At 41.2% G+C, this 26,281-nt stretch overlaps 1 protein-coding gene across 5 annotated transcripts in view; it reads right to left on the reverse strand.

Annotated features, from left to right (window-relative positions):
• The window catches only part of phc2b (polyhomeotic homolog 2b (Drosophila)), a 104,078-nt gene that overhangs the window by 51,523 nt on the left and 26,274 nt on the right, over nt 1-26,281 (reverse strand). For 3 of the 5 annotated variants that reach the window (XM_061885667.1, XM_061885673.1, XM_061885662.1), the window contains exons 1-2: nt 20,063-20,195; nt 4,920-5,289 (exon numbers count right to left, since the gene is read on the reverse strand). In XM_061885667.1, the coding sequence (XP_061741651.1) occupies nt 4,920-5,289; nt 20,063-20,106 (414 nt within the window). In that variant the 5' untranslated portion in view covers nt 20,107-20,195. Of the gene's footprint in view, nt 1-4,919; nt 5,290-20,062; nt 20,196-20,559; nt 20,659-26,281 lie in introns of those variants that run through there. The other 2 variants (XM_061885687.1, XM_061885681.1) reach the window with 2 other exon arrangements.

The following is a 26,281-nucleotide window of genomic DNA, read 5'->3' on the forward strand; positions in this document are numbered from 1 at the left end:
TTTGACAAGAACAAGAAAGTTTGATCACATTACGCCTGTACTGGCTCACCTGCACTAACTTCCTGTGCACTTAAGATGTGACTTTAAGGTTTTACTACTTACGTATAAAATACTACACGGTCTAGCTCCATCCTATCTTGCCGATTGTATTGTACCATATGTCCCGGCAAAAAATCTGCGTTCAAAGGACTCCGGCTTATTAGTGATTCCCAAAGCCCAAAAAGAGCGTTTTCATTTCGGGCTCCAGTACTCTGGAATGCCCTCCCGGTAAAAGTTCGAGATGCCACCTCAGTAGAAGCATTTAAGTCTCACCTTAAAACTCATTTGTATACTCTAGCCTTTAAATAGACTCCCTTTTTAGACCAGTTGATCTGCCGTTTCTTTTCTTTTTCTCCTATGTCCCACTCTCCCTTGTGGAGGGGGTTCCGGTCCGATCCAGTGGCCATGTAGTGCTCGCCTGTGTATCGGCTGGGGACATCTCTGCGCTGCTAATCCGCCTCCGCTTGGGATGTTTTCCTGCTGGCTCCGCTGTGAACGGGACTCTCGCTGCTGTGTTGGATCCGCTTTGGACTGGACTCTTGCGACTGTGTTGGATCCATTATGGATTGAACTTTCACAGTATCATGTTAGACCCGCTTGACAACCATTGCTTTCCTCCTCTCCAAGGTTCTCATAGTCATCATTGTCACCGACGTCCCACTGGGTGTGAGTTTTCCTTGCCCTTATGTGGGCCTACCGAGGATGTCGTAGTGGTTTGTGTTGTGGTTTGTGCAGCCCTTTGAGAAACTGGTGATTTAGGGCTATATAAGTAAACATTGATTGATTGATTGATTAAAATGTAATATCGGAAATTATCGGTATCGGGTTCAAAAAATAAAATGTATGACTTTTTAAAACGCTGCTGTACGGAGTGGTACACGGACGTAGGGAGAAGTACAGAGCGTCAATAAACCTTAAGGGCACTGCCTTTGCTTGCCGGACCAATGACATAATATCTACGGCTTTTCACACACATACACACACACACACACACACACAAGTAAATGCAAGGCATAATTGGTCAACAGCCATACAGGTCACACTGAGAGTGGGCATATAAACAACTTTAACACTGTTACAAATATGTGCCACACTGTGAACCCACACCAAACAAGAGTGACAAACACATTTCGGGAGAACATCTGCACCGTAACACAACAAAATAAATACCCAGAACCCCTTGCAGCACTAACTCTACCGGGACGCTACAATACACACGCCTCGCTACCTCCTACCCCCCCCCCCCCCCCACCTCCTCATGCTCTCTTAGGGAGAGCATGTCCCAAATTCCAAACTGCTGTTTTGATGTATGTCAAAAAAAATAATAATGCACTTTGTGACTTCAATAATAAATATGGCAGTGCCATGTTGGCATTTTTTTCCATAACTTGAGTTGATTTATTTTGGAAAACCTTATTACATTGTTTAATGTATCCAGTGTGGCATCAAAACAAAATTAGGCATAATAATGTGTTAATTCCAAGACTGTATATATCAGTATCGGTTGATACCGGGGGGACAATAAAGAGGGCCAATGAGATGAATAACTTTTTCAACCGGTTCAACCAGCCAGTGTCCTCTCCACTCACCACTCCCCGTCACAGCCACCCCTCTTCTGCTCCCCTCAACGCACCTCCCCCCCAGCCATGGCAGCACCCCCCTCCACCACCTCTACACCGACATTAGTCATCTCTGCGGACCAGGTCAGAGGTCAACTGAGGAAGCTACAACCAAGGAAAGCAGCAGGCCCTGACAAGGTGTGCCCCCGACTCCTGGAGACCTGTGCTGCAGAACTGGGTGAACCACTCCAGCGGATCTTCAACCTCAGCCTGCAGCTGGGGAGAGTGCCCATCCTCTAGAAGACGTTGTGAATTGTTCCAGTTCCCAAATAGAACTGCCCCACTGAGCTGAACGACTACAGACCAGTGGCGCTCACCTCTTATATAATGAAGACAATAGAGCGGCTCTTTCTCAGCCTCCTCAGACCACAGGTGCAACATGCCCAGGACAGCCTGCAGTTTGCGTACCAGGCAGGCGTTGGTGAGGAGGATGCTATCTTTTACCTGCTGCATCGAGCCCACTCACACCTGGATAAGGGAAATGGCACTGTGAGGATCCTGTTTCTGGACTTCTCGAGTGCCTATGATACTATCCAGCCCCGCCATTTCCAGAACAAGCTGGACAGAATGCGAGTGGACCTCTGCCTAGTTGCCTGGATTTCAAACTACCTCACCGACAGGCCACAGTACGTCAGACTGAAGGACATCACGTCTGACACTGTGATCAGCAGCATCAAAGCACCACAGGGAACGGTGCTGGCCCCTCTTCTCTTCACCCTGTACACCGCTGACATCTGCTACAACTCAGAGCTGTGTCACATCCAGAAGTACGCGGATGACACAGCCATTGTTGGGTGCATCAGGGACAGCAGAGAGGAGGAGTTTCGGAGCCTGGTGAAGGACTTTGCTGTCTGGTGCCACAGGAACCTCTTGCAGCTCAATCCGTCAAAGACCAGGGAGCTGGTCATTGACTTTGGGAGGTCGAGTCCAAGGTCACAACCTATTGTGATCGAGGGAGTTGAGGTACAGACCGTGGACTCATTCAAGTACCTTGGGGTTTGGGTGGACAATAAGCTGGACTAGACTGTTAACACAGACCACTTGTAGAGGAAAGGTCAGTGCAGGCTGTACTTCCTGAGGAGGCTGCGCTCATTCAACATCTGTAGACGACTCTTGTGGATGTGCTACCAGGCTGTGGTTGCCATTGTTCTGTTCTACATCGTAGTGTGCTGGGGGGGCAGTACATCTAAGGAGGACAGCACCAAACTGGAGAAACTGATCAGGCGGGCCGGTTCTACGATCGGAATGAATCTGGAGTCACTGGTGACGGTGGCAGAGAAGAGGACTGTGGAAAAACTAGTGAGCATCCTGGATGATGCCAGTCACTCTCTGCATAGCGTTATCAGTAGCCAGAGGAGCCTGTTCAGTACTAGACTGCTTCATCCCAAGTGCAGGACTAATAGACTCAAAAACGTCTTTGTCCCACACGCTATTAGACTGTACAACTCCTCTCTGGGGAGGGGGGCGAGGGGGTACTAGGATGACAGGGGATGCAAAACAATAACAGTGCAATACTTTTTTATTACATGGTCACTACTGCCTCGTTTCTCTTGTTATATTCTTATTTTACTGTTATGTTTTTATTTCCATTGTTGCTTTTTATTTTCCTTCTTATTGTAATATTTTTCTATTTTGTTTCCATTTATACCCCCAATTTTTACTTTTCAAATTGATCTCAACTCTGTACACTGCTGCCGGAATTAAATTTTTCCTGAAGACTCCTGAAGGAATCAATAAAGTACTATCTATCTATCTATATCGGAATCGGTAATTAAGAGCTGGACGATATCGGAATATCGGATATCGGCAAAAAAGCCATTATCGGACATCTCTACTCTAAACATAATTAGCACAGCATCGGCCTCTTGTGACCACTCCATTCACACATTTAATGTCGTTTTCACTCAACATGCAAGCAGTCAGTCAACACATTTCACCATGCTTACTTTTTCTTAAAGGAGCCATATGTAATAATTTCAAGTCACATCATCATTAAATGGCCCTGATAAGTCAAAAGGCACTAATAAATCATCTCATTTTCCAATACTTCTATTACCAATAACAGTAGAACAGCCGGGATATGCTCATTTCAAAATCAGAATTTGTTACAATAATTATGTTGAAGTTATCACACAACTCTTATGCTTAAAGGTGTTGCTATAGTTATTATCAATTGTGCTGAAGTTGTATTTTTCTATCCGTGCAAAGCTGGCAATCCAAAAGATTGCAAGTCATCTCGTATCAGTGTTTTCAGACCCTGAATCGGTCTGCTGACTGCCAAGGGAACATCGAGTGTCGTGACGCGGACAGAGCAGAGACAGGGCAATATCACGAGTGTCAACACATTTGTATTTCATCAATAATCATATATTGTGTCTAACTGGAGCTGTTGAGAGTACCCCCTTCCTTCAGCGGCAGCTTCAGTGATGTAACCAGGGACCTCCCAAATAAATAGAGGAATCACGTGGGCTGGACTTAAGAGCGTAGTTAGAATCTGTGACTAGAGTACAGCCCAAAAAATGTCTCTCTTCCTTTGAGCCAAATTGAACTCCGTCTCTGTATGATTCCTTGCTTCTTGTCTGTTTAATAGATGTCATCAGTGTTTGAACCTGACATATTTACAGCCCTGAAATCGTGTTATCGTTTTCATTTTGCTGCCCCGCCAATAATCACTTATTCTTCTCGTTTGATACTTTAAATTAGTTTTGGATGATACCACACATTTAGGTATCGATCCGATACCAAGTAGTTACAGGATCATACATTGGTCATATTCAAAGTCCTCATGTGTCCAAGGGCGTATTTCCTGACTTCATAAACATTATATGAATTAATTATATAATGACTTTATATAAAAGAGTACAGAAAAGTATCCAAATACATTTTGGTGTTGGTACCAAAATATTGGTTTGGGGACAACAGTAGCGAGACGTGCCATCCCAGCAAGACTCTCCCAGAGGCAGAAGCAAAGTCTTGGCCGACATGAAGCGACCATGGCTCCTTCACGGGTTGCTTGGAGAGAGCAGTGCCGGTCTTTACAAAGACGAGAAAAAGGAGGTCTAAACAGCTCAAAAATCTGCCGTCAAAGCGTGGCCACTAAAAGCCGAGCGGCCCTCATTTAGCCGGCGAGGAGGCTAATCCTGTGGTCACGGGGTCAAGAGCACTAAAGCGGAGAGCATTCCTCCCATCAACTCTGTGGAAGTCATTTGTTTGAAGACCCTGAAGGAGCACAAACACCATGTAGTCTTTCAAAGCACTCACCTGCACAGTTTGCCGGTCGGGTATCCCGCTATAGACGGAAATCTGAGGTACTGCCTGTCTGGCGGTGGTGGTGGCACTAGTGGGAGTGGTGCTGCAGCTAATACTACTGCTAACAAAAGCAGTAGTAGCGGGAGTAGTCATAGTGATGGTAGCAGCAGTGGTGGTGGAAGAAGCAGTCAAGATGTTACTGTTGGCGGCCATGGTGGTGGTGGTGGTGGTGGCGGTGGTTGTGGTGAACGAGCCGGCCGCACTGGAGGAGACGCCGGTCCCGGTGCTGACGCCCGTGGAGGCGGGGGGCCCCGGCTCGCTCATGCTGCCCTCTGCTCTTCTCACCTTCGACCCCCGACTCTTCTGAATGGCCCTCCTGTGTCTGGAACACAAGCACGCGAATGAAAAGAAGCTTGGTGTTGGAGTCACGGCATGTGAAGAGTTCGGAGGGCCAACAACCAAGACTTCTGTTTAGGATTTCAGGAACATGTGGGTTCCGAGGTCAAACAAAAAGCCTGAACCCAAACGGTGGCAAATATGAGTTTACTATGCAATAACATGATCCAAATGATTATCTGTGCTAACTACAAACACATATTTTATGACCTTAGGTACAGACTTAGGGTTGTCCCTAAGTGCAGAACTCTGCTGCTCGTCTGCTAACACAGACCCGCAGATGTGAGCACATCACCCCTATATTAGCGTCCCTTCACTGGCTCCCTGTGCGATACCGAATCAATTTTAAACTCCTATTTGTTTTTAAATGTCTAAACAACCTCGCGCCAACATATCTCTCCGACCTCCTTCAGCCTTACTGCCCACCCAATCCCTAAGATCAGCCGATCAGCATCTACTGACGGTCCCTGACACAAGGCTGAAGCTTAGAGGTGACAGAGCTTTCGCCGCTGCTGCTCCCAAGCTCTGGAACGACCTACCTCTGAGTGTTAGACAAGCCTCCTCTCTTCCTGTTTATAAATCTCTCTTAAAAACATACTTTTATTCCTTGGCTTTTAACACTGAGTGATATCCATCCTGCAATGGCGCCCCATTATACACATGCTGTGAACCTGTTTTTATGTTTTATTTATTTATTTTGTATCATGTTCTGTTTGTGTTGTTTGCTCGGTTCTCGTATTATCTTTTAACTTGCCCATTGTACAGCACTTTGGCTACCCTTGTGGTAAATTTTAAATGTCATTTATAAATAAAGTTGATTTGATTTGTCCCGATACCAATATTTTAGTACCGCTACCCAAATGTATTTCGATACTTTGATACTTTTCTAAATAAAGAAGAGCAAAACAATTGTAATTAGCAGCTTTATTTTAATAAAAAAATCTTAAGGGAAAATTAAACAGTTTTATTATTGCAATTTAGTCCTTAAATAAAAGAGTGAACATACTAGACAACTTGTCTTTTAGTAGTAAGTAAACAAACAAAGACCCCTAGTCAGCTGACACACTGAGCAAAATATAGTGTTATTTATCATTCCATTATTTTGGCAACATTTCAAAAGGACAAACTGTAAAAATTGATTATTAATCTACTCGTTCATTTACTGTTAATATCTGCTTACTTTCTCTTTTAACATGTTCAATCTACACTTCTGTTAAAATGTAATAATCACTTATTCTTATCTTGTTTGATACTTTACATTAGTTTTGGATGATACGTATGGATCCGATACCAAGTCGTTACAGGATCATACATCGGTCATACTCAAAGTCACTGTGGATGTGGTGTCCTCCGGAACAAAGAGGAAAATAACCATCCGTATTGCCTGAATTTATAAACATCATATACATTTTTAAATAAGAAAAAAAGATTTTGTGACGATAAAAAAATATCAATAGTATTATCGACTAGGTACGCTATTGTACTTGGTATCATTACAGTTGATGTCAGGTGTAGATCCACCCATGGTGTTTGTTTACATTGTGACACCGGTGAGCTATTGTATCCTCCTACACTGTGTAGTGAAGCATGTTTAGCTATTCCTCGTCCTCCAGTGATAATGCCAGTTGTAAGAAACTGTCTATTTGTTGCCATGGAGGCCAAGATTAGTGATTTAGAAGTAGTTGAAAGCTATCCATGTCTTAAAGAATCTCTTCCTGAGGGTGCTTCAGTGTTATAACTTCACCTTTATCTTTACTTTATAGGCCAAAATGTGTCCGTTCTCCCTTTTCTGTCTACACACTGTGTCTGCTTGTAAGTACTCTGTGGGCGTGCGCTGCCAAATATGCTCCTGTGCTTGTAAAACCAGCATGACGTGACGACGCACCATCATGCCCGTTAAAAAAAATATATATATATGGAACTGGTACTTTTCAAATTGAGTATAGTACCGTTTTTGATTCATTAGTGCCGATACTATTCTAGTACCGGTATACCGTACAACCCTAGTCCGGACTCAGTCAATGCTTTTCATGGCAAAATCTCAGTCGAAAATTTTAGCAAATTATTGATGTAAAAGTCTTCCAAAATGTTATTACAACGAACCCCGTTTCCATATGAGTTGGGAAATTGTGTGAGATGTAAATATAAACGGAATACAATGATTTGCAAATCATTTTCAACCCATATTCAATTGAATATGCTACAAAGACAACATATTTGATGTCCAAACTGATAAACATTTTTTTTGTTTTTTTTTTGCAAATAATCATTAACTTTAGAATTTGATGCCAGCAGCACGTGACAAAGAAGTTGGGAAAGGTGGCAATAAATACTGATAAAGTTGGGGAATGCTCATCAAACACTTATTTGGAACATCCCACAGGTGTGCAGGCTAATTGGGAACAGGTGGGTGCCATGATTGGGTATAAAAGCAGCGTCCATGAAATGCTAAGTAATTCACAAACAAGGATGGGGTGAGGGTCACAAATTTCTAAGTAATTGTGGAACAGTTTTAGAACAACATTTCTCAACGGCTATTGCAAGGAATTTAGGGATTTTACCGTCTACGGTCAGTAAAATCATCAACGGTTCAGAGAATCTGGAGAAATCACTGCGCATAAGCGATGATATTACGGACCTTTGATCCCTAAGGCGGTACTGCATCAAAAACCGACATCATTGTGTAAAGGATATCACCACGTGGGCTCAGGAACACTTCATAAAACCACTGTCAGTAACTACAGTTGGTCGCTACATCTGTAAGTGCAACTTAAAACTCTACTATGCAAAACGAAAGCCATTTATCAACAACACAAAGAAACACCGCCGGCTTCGCTGGGCCCGAGCTCATCTAAAATGGACTGATGCAAAATGGTAAACTGTTCTGTGGTCTGAGTCCACATTTCAAATTATATTTGGAAACTGTGGACGTGGTGTCCTCCGGAACAAAGAGGAAAATGACCATCCGGATTGTTATAGGCGCAAAGTTGAAAAGCCAGCATCTGTGATGGTATGGGGGTGTATTAGTGTCCAAGGAATGGCTAACTTACACATCTGTGAAGGCACCATTTTTGCTGAATGGTCCATACAGGTTTTGGAGCAACATATGTTGTCATCCAAGCAATGTTATCATGGAAGCCCCTGATTATTTCAGCAAAACAATGCTAAGCCACGTGTTACAACAGCGTGGCTTCGTAGTGAAAGAGTGCGGGTGCTTTCTTGGCCCGCCTGCAGTCCAGACCTGTCCCCCATTGAAAATGTGTGGCGCATTATGAAACGTAAAATACGACAGCGGAGACCCTGGACTGTTGAACAACTAAAGCTCTACATAAAACAAGAATGGTAAAGAATTCCACTTTCAAAGCTTCAACAATTAGTTTCCTCAGTTCCAAAACGTTTATTGAGTGTTGTTAAAAGAAAGGTGATGTAACACAGTGGTGAATATGCCCTTTCCCAACTACTTTGGCATGTGTTGCAGCCATGAAATTCTAAGTTAATTATTATTTGAAAAAAAAAAAATACAGTTTATCAGTTTGAACATCAAATATGTTGTCTTTGTAGCATATTCAACTGAATATGGGTTGAAAATGATTTGCAAATCTTTGTATTCCGTTTATATTTACATCTAACACAATTTCCCAACTCATATGGAAACGGGGTTTTTAAATCACAAGCAGGGATTGGAATCGAAAACTTGTTGTTGTTCAGAGCCGGTTCCCAGTCTATGAATTCCTCTGATTTGCTTGTCATTTTTTCCCCAAAAGATTTGTTTAATGATTTCTAAGGGTACGATCGACGTCATTACGTGACGTCAGACGTAACGACCGCGTAAACACTCCAAAGTTTAGCTAAATTTGACAAGAAAAGATGTTTACTTGTAATAAGTGCAAGGACGATATAGGAGCAATAAGCTGAAACATTTGAACACAGAGTATGCAATAATTATATATGAATGTCTTTAAACCACTCCCATCTCATCCCATCATCTGGTGTAAATACAACAGGTTATAACTAACACCACCTATCATGTTAGCAACAATATTTGTTGCATTTAAATGGATGCGTTGTCATTTCGAGGTGAGCATAACGAGAGACAGACTGGCAGTAAATATCACGTCTGCTGCTGGACAAATGTCAGTGAACAGTGACTAAGTTTGTGGTCAAAAGCTTGCACCAATTTGCCACAATGCTCCTGAATTTCGGTAGGTGAACGTGCAATTTTAGTGAGAGAAAAGTTGCCTGTTTCAACCACATTTTCACTCACTCAGCCATTTCCATTATACAGGTGGAACTCATAAAATTACAAAACCTAAAAGCAGTGAAGTTGGCTTGTTGTGTAAATGGTAAATAAAAACGGAAATGCAATGATTTGCAAATCAATTTCAACTTATATCCAATTGAATAGACTGCAAAGACAAGAAACAACTGAGAAACTTTTTTTTTTGCAAATGATCATTAACTTTGAATTTAATGGCGGCAACACATTGCAAAAAAGTTGTCACAGGGGCATTTTTACCACTGTGTTACAGTACATGGCCTTTCCTTTTAACAACACTCAGTAAAGAGAAGACACATTTTTTAAATGGAAGTCTTTCCCATTCTTGCTTGATGTACAGCTTAAGTTGTTAAACAGTCCGGCGTCTCCAGTGTTGTATTTTAGTCTTCATATTGCGCCACACATTTTCAATGAGAGACAGGTCTGGACTACAGGAAGGCCAGTCTAGCTTTTCAACTTTGCGCCTAGAACAGTCTAGATCAGGGGTGCCCATTACGTCGATCGCGATCGACTGGTCGATCTCGGAGGGTGTGTCAGTCGATCTCAAGCCAGGCATTAAAAAATATACATAAAAATGAGCAATCATCAATCATACCAAGACTTCACTTTCGTCAGTTGTTTGACATTCTCGGCACCCGAGGATCTTGTGAGATGACGCTGGCTGCTGCGAGCTCATATTTAAGAACAAAAACACTACAGGGCGAACGCAGAGAAACACATTTTATTTCTAGAGTCTTTCTACTGTCAAAACTCTAAAGACCGACTGCACAGTTCCTGTCTTCACCATAAAAGACCTGTTTCATCCTGCCTGTGCTAACAAAAGAAGAGTCTCAGAAAGCTAGCTTGCACAAGCTAGCAAGCTACGGAGTTTGATGCCAATGTATTTCTCCCCCACCCTCAGCGACCGCTTTCTCACTTGCTTGCCCACCCGCACACTCACTGACGTCACTCACCTGCTGCCAGACATTAAAGGGCCACACACATATGCTACTCTCATAACAAAGTGTTTAAAAACGAGTATGCAAGTTGGACAAATGAGATGCCAAATCTAACCACTTTCATGTGGTATTGGACAGAAAGGAGGACTTTTTTTTTCCTTCATTTGAAAATGCGGACGTTATCAGCACCACTGTCTAATTCCAATCAATGCAAGTCATCAGAATCAAATACACCAACTTATATTCTTGTCTTCATGAAAGAAAGGAATCTATGTGTGTTAAACATGCTTGTATTATCATTAAACACCATTAACTTGTTAACAAAAATGTCTCTCATAAATAAATAAATATAAATTATAAATAGGAATGAGGTAGATCTCCTCGACTTGGTCAATTGAAAAGTAGCTCACCTGCAGAAAAAGTGTGAGCGCCCCTGATCTAGATGGTTCTTTTCCTCTTTGTTCCGGAGGACACAACGTCCACAGTTTCCAAAAACAATTTGAAATGTGGACTCGTCATATCATAGAACACTTTTCCACTTTGCATCAGGCCATCTTCGATGAGCCCGGGCCCAGCGGAGCCGGCAACGTTCCTGGGTGTTGTTGATAAATGGCTATGGCTTTGCATAGCAGAGTTTTAACTTGCACTTACAGATGTAGCAACCAACTGTAGTTACTGACAGTGGTTTTCTCAAGTGTTCCCGTGCCCATGTGGCGATATCCGTTATACACTGATGTAGGGCTGGGCGATATATCGATATAAACAATATATCGCGGGTTTGCCTCTGTGCGATATAGAAAATTACCATATAATAATATTCGAGTATACGTTCTCACGCAGTTGTTTTTAGCTGCGGGAATTACAATAAAGGCGTTTCTCACTCCTTCTCGTCTCTCCTTCTCACAAAGCGTAAAACAAGCCCGCCTTCTTACATACGTCACATACTGCCGCGCGTGTAGCATCATACGCTCTCGCCGAGCAGAGAGGTAGCAGCATGGCAAACAATAGCTGAGGCAGGTCGTGCAAGCGCAGTGGTGCGAGTGACATTACAAGAGAGAGAAGGTGCGAAACTGATCACAAATGGAGGAAGAACAATTAATGCCCAAAACAAAAAGCAGGGGGTCCATCATCTGGCGGTGGTTTGGCTTCAAGCCGGAAGATATTCAGCAGACAACAGCAATATGCAAAGTATGCAGCGGAAGTGTTGCTACAAAAGGTAGCAGAACTACTAATTTATTCATTCATTTAAAAAGTCACCAAAGAGAGAATGAAGAGTATTTATAAATACAGTTTTGGTAAATTGACTTAGTTGTGATTTCCCTCTATGCATGAAAGTTTAAAAGTAGCATATATTAATGCAGTATGAACAAGAATGTTTTAATGTAGACACATAGAATCATCATACTGCTGTGATTATATGTATCAAGTGTTCATTCAGGGGTAAGGCAAAATATCGAGATATATATCGTATATCGCGATATGGCATAAAAATACAGAGATATTAATAAAAGCCAATATCGCCCAGGCCTACACTGATGTCGCTTTTTGATGTAGTACCGTCTCAGGGATCCAATGTGCACAATGTCATTTGATTTCTCATGATTCTCTAAACCTTTTTATGATATTACAGACCGTAGATGGTGAAATTCTTAAATTCTTTGCAACAGCTGGTTGAGAAATGTTAAACATTTTGCTCACGCATTTGTTGACAAAGTGGTGACCCTCGCCCCGTCCTTGTTTGTGAATGAGTGAGCATTTCACGGAAGCTGCTTTTATACCCAATCATGGCACCCACCCGTTCCCAATCAGCCTGTTTACCTGTGGGATGTTCCAAATAAGTGTTTTGATGAGCATTCCTCAACTTTATCAGTATTTTTTGCCACTTGTGCCAGCTTTTTTAAACATGTTGCAGGTATCAAATTCCAAATGAGCTAATATTTGCAACAACAACAAAAAAAAGTTTTCCAGTATCTTGACTTTGCAGTGAATTCAATTGAATATAAGTTGAAAATGATTTGCAAATCATTGTATTCTGTTTTCATTTACCATTTACACAACGTGACAACTTCACTGCTTTTGGGGTTTATGCATCAATATTCACGAGAGATTTTATCTTCATTTCAACTCGACTGTGGGGAAAATGATACTGTTCAGTTACGTTTGCAAGAACAAATGAATAACAAAATGCCTGAAAAATAAACTACCATGCATTTTTTTCTAATTTGATTAAAAGGCACACAACTTGGCAGCAGCAAATGCATTTCCCTCTACATCGTCGGAAGCAGAACAAAGCAAGGAGGGGGAGGGGGGGGGGGCAATTTGGTTTCCCTAATGAGATCCAGATAATTTAGCATAATTAGGGTAGCTGGCTTACATTAATGAATCTCTGAATTACATATTCAACACTGAACTGTATCACATTGTCTACATAATAGAAATAGGGGCACAAGTTGTGTAGCTTTAGTGCCAATGACAATAACTTTCAAGAAGTCCACTCAGCAGGGGTTCTGTGTGAACAGATGATCAAGTCTCTTCAAGGGAACACAACATTTAATAAAGGACAAGTAGGGGCAGGGCTCCTCTCGATTATAAAGCTTATGGTGAGGATCATTTAAATTGCAACCTTGTGGTTACAGGTGCATTTAATAATACACAAAAATAAATAAAAAAGGTTTTTGGGGGATTGGAAACAGGGCAGAAAAAGGTTGAGTTCAGGTTGAGGATTTTAAAGATGTCTGAGTGTCAAGAGGGGTTCCATCCATCCATCCATTTTCTACCGCTTATTCCCTTTCGGGGTCGCGGGGGGCGCTGGCGCCTATCTCAGCTACAATCGGGCGGAAGGCAGTGTACACCCTGGACAAGTCGCCACCTCATCGCAGGGCCAACACAGATAGACAGACAACATTCACACTCACATTCACACACTAGGGCCAATTTAGTGTTGCCAATCAACCTATCCCCAGGTGCATGTCTTTGGAAGTGGGAGGAAGCCGGAGTACCCGGAGGGAACCCACGCATTCACGGGGAGAACATGCAAACTCCACACAGAAAGATCCCGAGCCTGGATTTGAACCCAGGACTGCAGGAACTTCGTATTGTGAGGCAGACGCACTAACCCCTCTGCCACCGTGAAGCCCGTCAAGAGGGGTTGATGGAAGTAATTAAATAAAGGCCAACCCTGCCACTGCACCACAATTCTAAAGCTATTACCGCCTCCTCATTAGAATTTAGAGCGGATTAGAGGGCCAGATGCACACCCCTCTTATTTTGAAGGCCCCTAACGAAATAAAATCATCACAAACCATATGTTTTTACAAAAAAAAAGAAGTAAGTACACCACTGTAGCCAGGGGGATAAAACCAAAGTAAAAGTTTAAAATAAGCAGTTTCTCATAAAAACTCATTTTAACCAGAGAAAAAATAAAGGGCAGCGCAGGATTTTTGTAAATTCCAGACTATGATTGGATTTTACTGATGTCATGTCCAACTCATTATATTTTGATAAACAATCATAAATGACTCTTTCAGCACATACACACTGTTGACATATATAGTTATATTTTGATAAACAAACATACATGACTCTTTCAGCACATACACACTGTTGACATATATAGTTATATTTTGATAAACAAACATAAATGTCTCTTTCAGCACATACACACTGTTGACATATATAGTTATATTTTGATAAACAAACATGAATGAATCATTCAGCACAAACACACTGTTGACATCTATAGTTATATTTTGATAAACAATCATAAATGAATTTCAGCACATACACAATGTTGACATCAATAGTAATATTTTGATAAACAAACATAAATGAATCTTTTAGCACGTGCACAATGTTGACATGTAAAAACACTACTCATAAACGGTGCGTGGCACAACAACAACAACAAACATGGCGGTAGACGTAAAGTTAAATCATGAAATACAAGATTACCCGAGCAAAAACGATACATATTCATTAGGGGTGTAACGGTACACGGATATTTCGGTTCGGTACTTACCTCGTTTTAGAGGTCCGGTTCGGTTCATTTTCGGTTTAGTAAGAAAACAACAAAATATACACTTTGGTTATTTACTTACCAAATTTGTAAACACTGGCATAACATACAAATACACACAGGGTCCATTGTCAAGGTTAATTTGGTCAACATATATAAAATAAAAACTAAATAAGATAAGGCTCAGAATGTTTTTTTAACAAAGCCTTTCTACACATAAAGTGATTTTTTTGATTGATTGAGACTTTTATTAGTAGATTGCACAGTACAGTATATATTCCGTACAATTGACTACTAAATGGTAACACCCCAATAAGTTTTTCAACTTGTTTAAGTCAGGGTCGACAATCAACATTAAACTGCCTCAAGTTGTTGCTCAGGTTAAATAAAATGACCAAACTTTTCTTCTACATATAAAAATTGCAACATTAAACAGTTTCAAGTCAACTCAGCCTCAGATTAACTTTTCTTTTTCCCCCTAGCCTGGCTAACTTGGCAGTAAGAGGATATATGGGCTCATTGTTCTTCCACCATAGAAGTGGGTCAAAATCTATTTTTTAATGCAATATGGACTTAAATCTGCTGCTATAAAAACATTTGTTATTGCTTTAGCCCTGACTGACTCGCCAAGGAGAGGCTGCTTGAATGCGGTGGTGACGCTTCAAATGGATTAGCATATGTTATGAGAGTAGCATATGTGTGTGTGTGGCCCTTTAATATATGACAGCATGTGAGGTGAGTGACGTCAGTGAGTGTGGGCGAGCGAGGTGAGGGAGCGTAGCGTGAGTGCCGGGAGTGGCTGGTGTTTTTTTGGATTGGCTGTGTGCAAGACCTCAATAAAGCCAGGATTTGCAACTAATCCCCGGACCCTTCATTTACCCTGGAGTCCGGAGCTGTGGAGACCTACTGCCGGGTAGAGTGAAGGGTGTTGCCCCCGATAATACATCAGCCCTGGAAGATTGGTCTCCCTTGCGCTCCTCGACTGGGAACCGGAAGCAGGAAAGGCGCAACACATGTTTGACGTGTTGTCGGAAGCAGCTGCTGCTGAACAATATCGGCAAACCTTCGTCCTCCATTGTTGTACCGCGCAGCCAAAGTCTTCCCAAACTGGAGATCTTAACGAGGCAGGAGGGTCTTCCAGCTCTGGCTTTTACATGTTGTCCTAGCCCTGTCGCTGCTAGCATGAACCGAACCGAAACCCCCGTACCGAAACGGTTCAATACAAATACACGTACCGTTACACCCCTAATATTTATCCAAGAGAGTCTTGATACCGATGTCCTTGATCCAGACTCACACAAAGAAGTTATATAGTTATATTTAGATAAACAATCATAGATGAATCTTTCCACACGTACACAATTTTGACATCTGGAGTTATATTTTGACACATGATTATTGTAAATTCCAGACTATTGCTTGGATTTCACTGGCGTCACGTCCAGCTCAATAAATATGCGTGGTGGTCAAGCTAGCTCTATTTTCAATGGCTACTAGGTGCCTTTCGAGAAGAAAAAATGGCATATGCTTGTGTTGTTTTCGGATGTACGAATCGTTCAAATCGCGAAGAGAATGAAATTTCTTTGAGAGGTCATCAAATAGGGCTAAAGATGGCCAGATTTTACGAAACGACGACGAGAGAACTAGCTCACAGTCCGGTCCAAAGGAGCAGAGTGGAAGAACGCAGGAGTTTGTAGGGATCCCTTTGTTAAAGGTTTGTTTGATATACATTTAATGTTTATAATTTCACATTTAAGTATTTTCTTTGTAATACTTGTATTTTTTAAACACGTTTGGTCTTAATGTTTCAAAAAGCCCCAACTTGCAAGTCTTAATCCAATGTGAGTAAAACCTAAGAGTTCAGTTTTTACCAAAGACAACAATCATAAGTGAATTTTTCAGCACATACACAATGTTGACATCTATAGTTATATTTTGATAAACAATCATAAAATATTCTCTCAGCACATACACAATGTTGACATCTATAGCTATATTTTGAAAAATAATTATAAATGAATCTCAGCACGTACACAATGTTGACATCTATAGTTATATTTTGATCAACAATCAAAATATTCTCTCAGCATATACACAATGTTGACATCTCTAGCTATATTTTGATAAACAATCATAAATCAATCTCTCAGCACGTACACAATGTTGAAATCTATAGTTATATGTTGATAAACAATCAAAAATTAATCTTTTAGCACATACACAATGTTGACATCTAGTTATATTTTGATAAACAATCATAAAATAATCTCTCAGTGCATACACAATGGTGACATCTACAGTTATATTTTGATAAACAATCGTAAAATAATCTCTCAGCACATACACAATGTTGACATCTAAAGCTATATTTTGATAAACAATCATAAATTAATCTTTTAGCACATACACAATGTTGACATCTATTGTTATATGTTGATAAACAATCAAAAATGAATCATTTAGCACATACACAATGTTGATATCTATAGTTATATTTTGATAAACAATCATAAAATAATCTCAGCACATACACAATGTTGACATCTATAGTTATATTTTGATGAACAATCATAAATTAATCTTTCAGTACATACACAATGTTGACATCTACTGTTATATTTTGATAAACAATCATAAAATAATCTCTCAGCACATACACAATGTTGACATCTACAGCTATATTTTGATAAACAATCATAAATTAATCTCTCAGCACATACACAATGTGTATGTGCTGATAGTTATATGTTGATAAACAATAGAAAAATAATCTTTCAGCACATACACAATGTTGACATCTATAGTTTTTATTTTGATAAACAATCATAAAATAATCTGTCAGCACATCCACAATGTTTACATCTAAAGCTATATTTCGATAAACAATCATAAATGAATCTCTCAGAACATACACAATGTTGACATCTATAGTTATATGTTGATAAACAATCAAAAATTCATCTTGCAGCACATACACAATGTTGACATCTATAGTTATATTTTGATTATCATAAACAAATCTTTCTGCACATACACAATGTTGACATCAATAGCTATTTTTGATAAACAATCATAAATTAATCATTCAGCACATACAGAATGTTGACATCTAGTTATATTTTGATAAACAATCATTAATGAATCCCTCAGCACATACACAATGTTGACATTTGTCGATACAAATTTGATAAACAATCATAAATGAATATTTCAGCACATACAATGTTGACACCTGTATTTACATTTTGATAAATCATGAATTAAAATTTCAGCACATACACAATGTTGCCAACTATAGTTATATGTTGATAAACAATCATTAATGAATCTCTCAGCACATACACAATGTTGACATATATAGTTCTATTTTGATTATCATAAACAAATCTTTCTGCACATACACAATGTTGAAATCAATAGCTATGTTTGATAAACAATCATAAATGAATCATTCAGCACATACAGAATGTTGACATCTACAGTTATATTTTGATAAACAATCATTAATGAATCCCTCAGCACATACACAATGTTGACATTTGTCGATATAAATTTGATAAACAATCATAAATGAATATTTCAGCACATACAATGTTGACACCTGTATTTAAATTTTGATAAATCATGTATTAAAATTTCAGCACATACACAATGTTGCCAACTATAGTTATATGTTGATAAACAATCATTAATGAATCTCTCAGCACATACACAATGTTGACATATATAGTTATAATTTCATAAACAATCATAAATGAATCTTTCAGCACATACACAATGTTGAGATCCATAGTTATATTTTAATAAACAATCAGAAATGAATCTGTCAGCACATACATAATGTTGTTATCTATAGTTATATATTGATAAAAACACTACTCATAAATGGCACGTCCAACAACAACAAAAACAACAACAACAAACATGGCAGTAGACGTGAAGTTAAATCATGATATACAACATTACCCGAGCAAAAACTAAACATATTATTCTGGGAGAGTCTTGATACCAATGTCTTTGACCCAAACTCACACAAAGAAGTTGTAGACTTCCATGCTTTTACAAATTTCATCTGTTTTGTCATGTAGAAAGATGTCTGGAGCAGAATAGTTCATATGTCTGGGAACTCCACTGACAAATAATCCTTGGTATCACTCCACAAATTTGTTTTGATAAAGAATAGGATCCAATACATTGCATATGTAAATTTTTTGCTAGTATCTACTTTTTGCAGGAAGATCTAGACCCCTTGTGTACTCTGATAGTTCACACACTGCTTGCTGTACAACAGCCACCTTGGCTTGGTTGACCACCACTCATTTTCACTTCCGGGATGAAGTCACGTGACGGAATACAAGCAATACAACAGTATTTTTCTGACGGCCATAATGCAAATAGTTTAACAAAAAAAAACTGTAGACACTTCAGTGCCCTTCTGTTTAGAGCTTTTAAGCGGAAGCTTTTTAACCTTTCTGTCTTCTAGTCATCCATCGCATTTCTACTCGTATGGATTCTTCATTCATCACTCTGAGCAACGTTTGTAAGATTTACAAAATAGCTAGGACAATTCTTATTTACTAAACCCTCCTATTTGTTGGTGTTTTCATATCTGTATGTGCTGTTGTAATATAATCAAGCCAGCGTCTTCAGCATGAGCTAACATTATTAGGGAACAATGGCATTCTTTCTGTAATGTTTCACTTTCACAAACTCCTCAGTAAATTCACCAAAACGTCAACCGTGGAGTTATTGAGTCGGTTTAGCTGATTAGAGAGCTAGTTTCCGCGGCGAGCGGGTCCAAGACGAATGCTTTGGTTTTGTTTGATCAGATGTTTTACTGCCGTGTTACAGACGCCGTTTGGAAACAATTTAAAAAGGTATGTAAATAAACATTTACATAACATTTTCTGTGTAAATAAAACATTTCACAACGTATATATCTGTGGATAATAGCCCATATGGATACATATGTTTTCTTCTGAAATTGACAGTGTCCTGCTTGTATAGTCTGGAAAATATGGTATTGCATGTCGTAAAAGACTCATGAGCAATAAAAACATACCGCTATATACACATTTCAGTAAAATTCAGTCAGGCAACACGAGCACTTGGGTTGTAAACAAAGCAAGTGTGCCTTGCTGAGGCAGAGGAGGGCAGAAAAGGGGAGGGAATCCCCTCTGGAAATGATGCCTTTGGCCCCAGTCGCCTTGAGAGGAATCACCCATCCATCAGTGACAGTGTGATGGACAACCCCCTTCCAAAAACATCTACCTTTTTTATTTATTGTTTTCTTTTTCTACATCAGCCTCCAGGCTCATGCCTCCACTAGTCACGAAGACGCTGCTCCCGCGGTTCAATGGAGGATGTGTGAAGTGGGGAGGAAGAGGAGAGCCGTGAGGAGGCTGTCAGACAGACTGGCTGAAGCCTCCATCAGCGCTTGGCCTCCAGGAATCAACCTCAGCCGCCAACAAATGAACGTACAGCAAATGTTTGTGAGGAGACAAAGCCCAATAACCCCCAGAGCTCCTACCTCCTGCGGCCCCCGCAACGCGATGCAGGGGTATGATGCCCCATCCCCCGGGAGTGTGCTGTCCTACTTCAGGATGCTGCTCCTCTTTGTCTGCCTTCCAGCGAGTGCCTGCTCGCCTGCCTGGACCACTGACTAACTGACTGCACGCGTTTCTGCCCGTGTGCTATATACCCGCCCCCTCCTTCGACACCTCCACCTAATGCACAGCCAGCTCCACGTCCCGGCATCGACACCCCACTCCGCCAACCAAGCCGCGGTCTGCCTCCTGATTATGTGGTATCCTAGCGACAACCAACGTGGATCCCCGTGCAGGGATTGGACGAGGGGATCTTCTCTAATGAAGATGATGGTAATGATGGTCTGTCCCTTCCCCCTACACTGCCAAAATTATCTGCACGTGTAGACCCTCTGACAGGACGTACATTATTATAACTACAACCTCCGTTGTTGGGAATATAAAATATTTTTTTTATGGAAACACACCTTTGACTGCATACCTTCATTTGTCCATGCCACTCCATGCATGGTGCCTCCATCATTTGACGCATGCCAGACGGTTTCAAGGTAGCGCTTTTGTGATGCTGAGTTAATTAATTTGCACAAATAACCCGCAGCTGTGAATAGGCCAATTTGGCATCAGTCAGTCAGCTATGGACAAACATGGCGCCTCAGCCGTTGCCTGGTGTAGTGCCTATAGTCCCGCCTCCCGCCTGAGTGCGACTGGGATAGGCTCCGGCCACCACTGCGTGTCCCTGACAGGGACAAGCGGTAGAAAAAGGATGGATGGTATTTCAGTTTGATATCTGACACATTTAACTGCAGAGAGCACTGTTGATTTAAGGAGGGCAACTACTGTAAGACAGGGCAAGTTTATTTATAGTTCTTTAAAGGTGCCATATGTAAAAATCTGGCCAGAAAAGGTACTGCAATCAAGGTCAAAACTCTGTAGTCCCCTCCCCCTCTCCCTGACTGAAGTTGCCAGATACGCAGGGGGCAGTGTGGCGTACCCAGATGTAAAACATATTTTGCACAATCAGCCTTTTTATATAAAGCAATAAAGGAATGGAATGACCTCACAACAAACATGAAAAGTCAATCAGATTACTCTTCATTCACAATTGAAGTTATAAAGTGGCTTCGGATCAATCAAAGCTGCTCACACAGTCACAAAGGTGGGCACTATGTTTGACACATCAATTTAATGTGTATTATACTTATCCATGAGAGTATTTTTGTTGTAAATTGTGAGGTGTGTCTGTTAAAATCATGGTTGTTTTTACACATGATGACAGATGTGAACAACAGCATGTATTGTCTTTGTGTGATGATGTAAATGAGGTGTGATTGTATTGTAAATTATGTGTCCATAAAAGGGCATTTTATGACTTTTCTTAATTTGATTACATGCTATAGTATGATTTTATAGTCATAATTTTATTGCATGATTTTCGTATCCCTTTAATTTAGGTAGCCAGGGACTGCAGATGGAAATTAGCTATTTAGCTATAATCTGGTACAGAACATATCTGTCTTTGAGCTTAATGTTTCTGTGCATTGGCCCTTCAAATAAAGACTAAACTAACAGCAGAATCCAGCTGGATGGACTGGGGTACTCAAAGGACCTTCAAATGTCCGCCGCCTTTTACTAGGGTGCTGGGACCATAATAGCTGAATAATAGGGGTGTAATGGTACACAAAAATTTCGGTTCGGTACGTACTTCTGTTTAGAGGTCACGGTTCAGTTCATTTTTGGTACAGTAAGAAAACAAAAAAAATTAAACTTTTTGGTTATTTATTTACCAAATTTGTAAACAATGGCTTTATCCTTTTAACATTGGGAACACTATAAGTTAAGTTAAAGTTAAAGTACCAATGATTGTCACACACTTACTGGATGTGGCAAAATTATTCTCTGCATTTGACCCATCACCCTGTAATCAACCGCTGGGAGGTGAGGAGAGCAGTGGGCAGCAGCTGTGTCGCGCCCGGGAATTATTTTGGTGATTTAATCCCCAACTCCAACCCTTAATGCTGAGTGCCAAGCAGGGACGTAACGGGTCCCATTCTTATAGTCTTTGGTATGAGCATCCCTAACTCTTCCAGGCTACATTATACACCCCCGTTAGCACCAAATACACCCCCTCCGTGCGTCGGTTGAGGTGGGCGGGTTTAGGGGGGCGGGGTTTGGTGCTAGCGGGGGTGTATAATGTAGCCCGGAAGAGTTAGGGATGCAGGGGATTATGGGTATTTGTTCTGTTGTGTTTATGTTGTGTTACAGAGCGGGTGTTCTCCCGAAATGTGTTTGTCATTCTTGTGTGGTGTGGAATCACAGTGTGGCGCATATTAGTAAGAGTGTTAAAGTTGTTTATATCACAACCCTCAGTGTAACCTGTATGGCTGTTGACCAAGTATGCCTTGCAGTCACTTTCGTGTGTTACCAGAGGCTGTATACTACATATGACTGGCCGGCACACAAATAACGTAGTGTAAAAGCGGGCGCGACGACATGTTTTAGAGAAAGTTGAAGGCAATGTCATCGCGGCACGCCCTTGATAGTGTAGTCCGAGTGAAAAATAAGAGAACATTAGCCCAGGGTAATATCTGGGAGAGTCACTAAAATCCGGAAACCAACCAGAATAATCGGTGGGGTCGGCAATTATGCAGCTGAGCCACATCAGAGTGGTCAAAGAGCCGCATGCGGCTCCGGAGCCGTGGGTTGCTGACCCCTGCCCCAATAGTGGGTAAATTCCTCAGGACAAGCCCACATGTTGGGTCTTGTGCGCAGTTGGGTGTTTTAACAGGACAATGACCACAAACACAGGTCAAAAGTGGTAAAGGAATGGCTAAATCAGGCTAGAATGAAGGTTTTAGACTTAAACGTGTGGACAATGCTGATGAAACAAGTCCATGTCGGAAAACCAACAAATTTAGCTGAACTGCACCAATTTTGTCAAGAAGAGTGGTCAAGATGTCAACCAGAAGCATTAATGGTGCCTTCACAGAAGTGTAAGTGACCCATACCTTGGGCACTAATACACCCCGATACCATCACACATGCTGGCTTTTACACTTTGCGCCTATAACCGTCCGGATGGTTCTTTTCCTCTTTGCTCCGGAGGACACGACGTCCACAGTTTCCAAAAACAATTTAAAATGTGGACTCGTCAGACCACAGAACACTTTTCCACTTTGCATCAGTCCATCTTAGATGAGCTTGGGCCCAGCGAAGCCGGCAGCGCTTCTGGGTGTTGTTGATAAATGGCTTAGGCTTTCTATATTAGAGTTTTACCTTGCACACACAGATGTAGCGAACAACTGTAGTTACTGACAGTAGTTTTCTAAAGTGTTCCTGAGCCCATGTGGTGATATCCTTTACACACTGATGTCGCTTTTTGAGGCAGGTTAGTGATGGCTTACGTGCAGTGATTTCTCCAGATTCTCTGAACCTTTTGATGATATTACGGACCGCAGATGGTGAAATCCCTAAATTCCTTGCAATAGCTGGTTGAGAAATGTTCTTAAACTGTTGGACAATTTGCTCGCGCATTTGTTGACAAAGTGGTGACCCTCGCCCCATCCTAGTTCGTGAATGACTGAGCATTTCATGGAAGCTGCTTTTATACCCAATCATGGCAGCCACCTGTTCCCAATTATCCTGTCCACCGGTGGGATGTTCCAAATAAGTGTTTGATGAGCATTCCTCAACTTTATCAGTGTTTTTTTCCCACTTGTGCCAGCTTTTTGAAACATGTTGCAGGCATCAAATTCCAAATGAGCTAATATTTGCAAAAAAATATTTTTTCCAGTTTGAACGTTAAATATCTTATCTTTGCAGTCTGTTCAATTGATTATAAGTTGAAAAGGATTTGCAAATCATTGTATTCTGTGGGTACTCCGGCTTCCTCCCACCTCCAAAGACATGCACCTGGGAATTGATTGGCAACACTAAATTGGCCCTAGTGTGTGAATGTGAGTGTGAATGTTGTCTGTCTAGCTGTGTTGGCCCTGCGATGAGGTGGCGACTTGTCCAGGGTGTACCCTGCCTTCTGCCCGATTGTAGCTGAGATAGGAGCCAGCGCCCCCCGCGACCCCGAAAGGGAATAAGCGGTAGAAAATGGATGGATGGATGGATGTATTCTGTTTTTATTTACCATTCACACAACAGGACAACTTCACTGCTTTTGGGTTTTGTAGATGGGGATTGTGTAAGACAGGCAACATTCAAAAAAAAAAAGTGCAGTTTCCCTTTAAGGCCCATTTTCAGGCTATTGTTTGTCTTTCTCCAAGATTTGACAAAAGGATGAACACAACAGTCGGGAAAATGAAGAATGTGAAAAACACAAGGTCATAAAAATAGTGATTCCTTCTCATGAAATGAAATGACTTTTGGAATTTGAGGCGGCCCTCATTTACGTGGCCCGGCGTAGATGGCATCAGAGGATAACGGCGTGCTTATGGTCGGTAATGTCACATTAAGACGGCACCAGAGCGTCTGTCTCTGTGAAATGTAGCCATCCCAGCGCCTGCTATTGATTGGGACGAGCCATGCATGCAGCTCATTGATTATCATCGTCTCATTAGCATATAGATTAGCTGGAGGTGTGGCCAGAGACGCCGGGCCTCCGGGGCCCGCACTTTGAGGGGGGAGGGATGTCAAAAAAGAAAGAAGAAAGAGACAATGATGGGGTTCTACAGTATTGGAGCAGCTTGATGACACACCTCATGGTATGAAAGCTTCCTCAACCGCCACGAGGTGCTGGAATAATGAGGTAAAGAGGAGCTTTAAAGAAAACAAACCATATTAGTGCAACAAAGTCGACTTTAGTATGAACGACAGCAATGCAGATGCTGACTAGCTCTTCCCGGAGAATGAAGAAAGACAAACATTAGCCTCAAAATGGGCCTTAAAGGTATTTCACAATCCCTATTTCCAAAACAAAACCCAAAAGCAATGAAGTTGTCACGTTGTGTAAATGGTAAATAAAAACAGAATACAACGATTTGCAAATCCTTTTCAACCTATATTCAATTGAATAGACGGAAAAGACAAGATATTTAACGTGCAAACTGGAAAACTTTATTTTTTGCAATTAGCTCATTTGGAATTTGATGCCTGCAACATATTTTAAAAAAGCTGGCACAAGTGGCAAAAATGACTGAGTAAGTTGGGGAATGCTCATCCAACACTTATTTGAAACATCCCACAGGTAGGCAGGCTAATCGGGAGTAGGTGGGTTCCATGATTGTGTATAAAAGCAGCTTCCATAAAATGCTCAGTCATTCACAAACAAGGATGGGGCGAGGGTCACCACTTTGTCAACAAATGCCTGAGCAAATTGTCCAACAGTTTAAAAACAACATCTCTCAACCAGCTATAGCAAGGAATTTAGGGATTTCACCACCAACGCTCTGTAAAATCATCAAAAGGTTCCGAGAATCTGGAGAAATCACTGCACGTAAGCGATCACTGCACTGCATCAAAAAGCGCCATCCGTGTGTAAAGGATATCACCACATGGGCTCAGGAACACTATAAAAAACTACTGTCAGTAACTATAGTTGGTCGCTACATCTATAAGTGCAAGTTAAAACTCTACTATGCAAAGCTAAAGCCATTTATCAACAACCAAAGAGGAAAAGAACCATCCGGACTGTTATAGGCGCAAAGTTGAAAAACCAGCATGTGTGATGGTATGGGGGTGTATTAGTGCCCAAGGCATGGGTAACTTACACATCTGTGAAGGCACCATTAATGCTGAAAGGTACATACAGGTTTTGGAGCAACATATGTTGCCATCCAAACGACGTTATCATGGACGCTCCTGCTTATTTCAGCAAGACAATGCCAAGCCACGTGTTATGACAGCCTGGCTTCACAGTAACTAGTACTAGACTGGCCTGCCTGTAGTCCGAACCTGTCTCCAATGTAAAATGTGTGGTGCAACATGAAGTCTAAACTACCAACACAGAAATACCGAAAGGAGGTTGAGGACCAGGAGCAGTGGTGCAGAAAAAACAACATCTACACCGACATGAAGAGGACCAAGGAGATGGACTTCAGCTGTACATCGGAGGAGCATCTCACCCTGCACACTGACTGCACACATCCTCGTTTATTTATTCATCTATCCATTCCACTCAGCGTTCTTAGCTAATCTCAGTCCCAAATCTCTTGTTAAGTACCTTATGCTATTGCCTATTCATTATTTATTGCTGTTTT

This window comes from Nerophis ophidion, linkage group LG02 (assembly GCF_033978795.1).
Source record: "Nerophis ophidion isolate RoL-2023_Sa linkage group LG02, RoL_Noph_v1.0, whole genome shotgun sequence".
Taxonomy (NCBI): domain Eukaryota; kingdom Metazoa; phylum Chordata; class Actinopteri; order Syngnathiformes; family Syngnathidae; genus Nerophis; species Nerophis ophidion.